Raw genomic sequence first — 5,199 nt, 5'->3', positions numbered from 1 at the left:
ATAGATAACTAAAATTTCCTTTTTAATTCTATTAATTTTTTTCTGAATGAATTGTGTTTGATTATTAATGTGAGTTCTAGATTTTCTGGTTTTTTATTTTTTTATTTTTGTTTAATTATTAATGTGCCTTTTTTAGTTTGATTGTTCATTGATAACCTTGATTCCTTCAAGAACTGAAGATGATTTTCTAGCGGTTGTTTATAAGTTACCAAATCTAGTTTAATTTACTTATTAAAAAAATGAATTTATGTGTATTTCTTCTCTAATATGTAATAGTGTTGTTATTTGCTGTCTTGTACTATGGTTTTGTTGTAGTTTTTATGATACTAAATTTAGCTGAGTTGTAGAAATTGTATTCATTTTTCTTTAGTATTGAATTTATCTTTGATTCATCTAAAAAATTTTTTTTTGTTCATATTGACTTGATTTTCAAAAGTATAAGAACTGAGAGTAAACTTTATAGGCTTCTAGATTTATACATTCTAAAACTCTAGTGTTTCTAAGTAATTCATGGAGAGTATTCTTTAATGGGTCTTGAATATTGGAATACTTTTTTTAAAAATTGTTTATAAAATTTTTCCTTTTTTCTGATTTGATTTTGAATATGTATCTTGACTACAAGTGATGGATACTAGTCAAATCATTTTATTGGAAGATGAATTGAATGATTGTATAGCTGATCAACAAGAGGAGGCTCAAATAGAACCTACTCATGGAAGCCCAAAAAATTCAAATACTCCAAGTAGACATAGCAAGGAAATTGTAGAAGTACCAGAAATTGTATTGGAAGATGAATTCATTGGTTGGATAGTTGATCAACAAGAGGAGACTAAAGTAGAACCTACTCTTGGAAGCCCAAACAAATCAAATACTCCAACAATTGGCATGAAATTTGATTGTGATGAGAGTGCATATGAATTTTACAAAGAATATGCTCACCGAATTGGCTTTAGTGTACGGAAACATTTTGTAAAGCGAGGAAATGCAGGGCAAATTATAAGGAGAACATTTAGTTGCTCAAAAGAGGGTGAACGAGCTGTTGACAAACGTCACGAAAATGCATCTTATCGTCGTCCAATTTCACGAATAGGTTGTTTAGCACAGATGACTTGTCATCTTCAAAAGGATGGTATGTTACATGTTGTTTCTTTTCATGGTCAACATAGTCATGAGTTTGCTCCTTCACCAATGAAACATATGTTAAGATCGAAGAGAAAAAATTCATCTGCTCAAAAAGCCATTGCAAATGATGTAGAGAGGTCTGGAATATCAATTAAACAAACCATTGAATTATTGAGCATGCAAGCTGGGGGTCGTGAAAATCTTGGGTTTATGGATGTTGACTATAAGAATCATGTACATAATGAGAGGATGATGGCTTTGAGGAAAGGATATGGACCTGCTATGATGGAGTACTTTCATAAGATGCAATTGGCAGATCCATCTTATTTTTATTCAATACAAGTTGATGATGATGGTCAAATCATGAACATTTTTTGGGCTGATGCTAGATCAATAGTTGATTACGAGCACTTTGGTGATGTTGTTTGTTTTGACATAACTTATCGAACAAATAGATATAATCGTCCCTTTGCTCCATTCGTTGGGGTTAATCATCACAAACAATCAATTATCTTTGGTGCATCTTTACTTTATGATGAGACTATATGTAACGACTCAAGGAAAAACGCTAGCCACATCTGCGCTGTACCTCAAAAGGACTAATCACAATTGAGGCTCCTTGCAGTTGTTAATAAAGCTCAGTTCAACCCAGTAAATACCTGATGTGGGACTCATCACACACCCCACACACATCACACAATCAATCAAATTGGGGCATCACACTATAGAGTCATTTAAGTGGTTGTTTGAAACTTTTTTAACTGTAATGTCAGGAAAGCAGCCAAGAACTATACTTACAGATCAATTTGCTGCAATGGCTAAAGCAATAATAGAGGTATTTCCTAAATCTAATCATCGTTTGTGTGTATGGCATATTTATCAGAATGCTACTAAGAATCTACATCATGTATTTCATCCATCTAAGCATTTTGCAAATGATTTTAGTGATTGTTTGTATGAGTATGAAGATGAAGATGAATGGCTTGTTTCATGGGATTATATGCTTAAGGAATATGGTCTTATTGATAATAAATGGTTATGTAGCATATTTGATGTGAAAGAAAAATGGGCTATGATATATGTTCGACATATGTTCACTGCTGATATGAAAAGCACCCAACGTAGTGAATCAATAAACAATGTGTTGAAGAAATACTTGAAACCAAAACATGATTGTGTGCGCTTTTTAGGACATTACTCTAGAGTTTTGGTTGATAAGAGACATCAAGAACTACAGGCAGAGTTCAAAATGAGGCAAATAAAACTGATTTTACAATCTAATGTAGAGATGTTGAGACATGTTGTAGAGCTGTACACTCCAAAAATTTTTCAAATGTTTCAAGACGAATATATGAAGATTGCTGATTGTACTATATACAAGGCTAATAAATCTGATACTATCACAGAATACAAGGTCAAATACAATCAAAGAATTCAAGAGCACCTAGTTAAATATGAAGCCTCAACTACAACGGTGGAATGCAGTTGCAAGAAGTTCAGCTTTGTAGGAATTCTTTGTGCCCATGCTTTGAAAGTTCTTGAACATAAAAATGTTAAAGGACTTCCCATCCAATATGTATTGAAAAGATGGACGCAAGATGCAAGGGCTAGTTCTATCAAGGACTATCATGGCATTGATATTAAAGGTAATGCTCAAGAGTCGATAGGAAAACGCTACTCTCATTTGAGTCACAATGCTCGTGAAATTTCCACACTTGCAGCAAAGAATGAGATAATGTATGAACATACCAAAGAATGTTTTGAAAAATTAATGAGGGATTTGCAAGAGATTAGAAAAAAATGTCATTCGAATAATATGGAGAGTTGCATAGAGGTCCATGGTGATGTTACTACAGATGTTTTATAAGGTGATAGCATGCATAGGATTAAAACAAAACTTACTGTTGGGCGTCCAAAGAGAAGATTGAAATCTACATTAGAGAAGAAAAATGGTAAATCTCGAAGCAAAACAACACATGCTAAAAAACATGCCATTGGCTTACAAAAAAAAAGCTTGTGAGGCGAGACATGTTGAATCACTTGGAAGCCTAAATAAAGTAAGATTTGTTACATTCCACTGTAATATATCAATCTTATAGGCACATAAATTTGTTTACAGTTTATGTGACAATTATTCTTTGCAATTGTTTTCAGGTTTCAGCAACTACTTCTGATGTTATCCAAGAAGAGCATCATTTTGGCAAAAGCACTAAATAGGTTGGAGTTAGGGTGCAACTTTATTGGATGGAGATTGAAGACTATGCAGTTTTATTTGTTAGAGATTGAAGACTATTTTTTATTGTTAGACTATTGGCAAATTGTTAACCTTTTAGTATTTTTTATTGTGATGCCATTGGCATATTGAAGACTATTTTTAATGGTTAGACCATTGGCAGATTGATGATTCCATACTAATCATATTGTCATGTGAGGCGGAATATAGTTTAGGCTGACTTTATTTTAGCTATTGTGAGAGATATGTTTGTGGTTCAAAATGGTACCACTTGTTCTGCAGTCCTAGTTTTACTTGTTTTGCAATCCTAGTTTACCACAAGTGTATTGTAACTTTCAGTATGGAAGATTTGAAATTCCCTGGCAAAGAAGCCCAATAATAATTCTGCTCTATTGATATCCATTTCCTTGCAGTATCCATTTCTTAATGCCTTGCATATTGCTATATCAGGTGGCACACCTAATTTAACCATTTCTTTCATTACATATTCACCCTCCATACTTTTGTTTATTTTACACAAGCAGTCTATTATAGCTCTATATGCAGTGAGATTGGGTTTTAAATTTTATACACCATCTCAACTTTCCAAGCTAATGCCTCTGCCACATAATTTTCAAAGAAATTCAAATTACTGCAATAGCAGATAAGAAATAACCATTTTAATAATAAATTGTACCACTCAGGTAAAGGACTAAATACTTGGCTCAAGTGCTTTCATCAAGATCTTACAACAAAACTTAATTCACGTTGTGACCCAACAAGCATACAATCCATTGCCAATTGCAAAGGCAATAAAATATACTCCAATGCCTTTAATGGCAGGTTTTTGGAAGCAAATAAGGAGAATTCCAGCAGATAGGGACATTACAAAAGAGCTCCATAGTATGAAATGAACCATAAATAAAGCCCATTCCCTGACTGCCTTTTGCCATGCCAATGCAAGAGTAATGCTCAAAAAAGATGCAACTTCAACTTGTGGCAGATAAAACTGCAACACCATTTTCTCTTTCGTTTTAATAGATTCTGATGCTTGTATTTGGCCTTGAATTCCCTTGAATATAAGAAAACAAACTAACCCAACAATAGCAACCATGTGCAAAAGGAACAGAAACAGAGATATTCTGTCTGTATAAGCTCTTGAATTCAGTGTTGTCAGTGATGGTTGCTGTGCAAAAAGAGAGAAACCAAAAAAAAAAAAAAAAAAATCACATTCTTGACTTGAAAATTAAGCATAGATTTTAACTCATTCTTTAGTTATACATGAAACTTGACATGAGATGAGAGATAGTAAGAAGGAGCCAGAAAAATTCAAATTTGCCATTTGTGAACAGCAAATATATAAGCTATTATTTTTTAATCTTATGAAAACTGACTTCTAATTGTACCCATAAGAAAATAGACAAGTTCTTTTGAGATGACAGACTAGAAAAAGGTTCAAAAAAATTTCTCCTTTTGCAGACTATGAAACACAAACAATACTTGTAAATAGAATATAGGATCTCTCCAACACTTTTTAGATTTGTTTCAATTCAAAAATAGAATAAAAAGGTAGAAAAAAAAGTTTAAAAAATTTTGACTGTAGCTTCAAAAGCAAAATAATTGCACAAGATGCAAGCACTAGTTGATAGCTAAGCATTAACTTTGCCAGAGTTATACACTAGGTTCTTGGCCAGGCACATAACCATACTGAGAGTCTGAGAGATTCTTTCCAGAAGACTTCTAGCGGCAATTGGCCGATTCTCTTCACACAGTTTAACCACTAGATATTCATAAAAGTCAGCAAAAATAGGAATTTCAAACCCTGAAGCTCTGACAACCATTTCAAAGTTGAAAGCAACTTACTC

The 5,199-nt window shown here is 33.1% G+C and overlaps 1 protein-coding gene across 1 annotated transcript; it reads left to right on the top strand.

Annotated features, from left to right (window-relative positions):
- The first annotated feature begins 624 nt into the window (after positions 1–624).
- LOC115990984 (protein FAR1-RELATED SEQUENCE 5-like) lies at positions 625–2,989 on the top strand. The gene is made up of 2 exons (XM_031114744.1): positions 625–1,537; positions 1,896–2,989. The coding sequence occupies exons 1-2, from the start codon at positions 625–627 to the stop codon at positions 2,987–2,989; spliced, it is 2,007 nt and encodes a 668-aa protein (XP_030970604.1).
- The last annotated feature ends 2,210 nt before the right edge of the window (positions 2,990–5,199 follow it).

Source organism: Quercus lobata, chromosome 5, assembly GCF_001633185.2.
Source record: "Quercus lobata isolate SW786 chromosome 5, ValleyOak3.0 Primary Assembly, whole genome shotgun sequence".
Lineage (NCBI taxonomy): Eukaryota > Viridiplantae > Streptophyta > Magnoliopsida > Fagales > Fagaceae > Quercus > Quercus lobata.
This window is presented reverse-complemented; position numbering and strand designations above follow the sequence as displayed.

Bases quoted from the DNA above. Each gene is read 5' to 3' on its own strand.
- LOC115990984 (XM_031114744.1), top strand. From the start codon at position 625: ATGGATACTAGTCAAATCATTTTATTGGAAGATGAATTGAATGATTGT. The intron at 1,538-1,895 runs GTGATGTTGTTT...CTGTAATGTCAG, and splicing joins AGTTGATTACGAGCACTTTG to GAAAGCAGCCAAGAACTATA.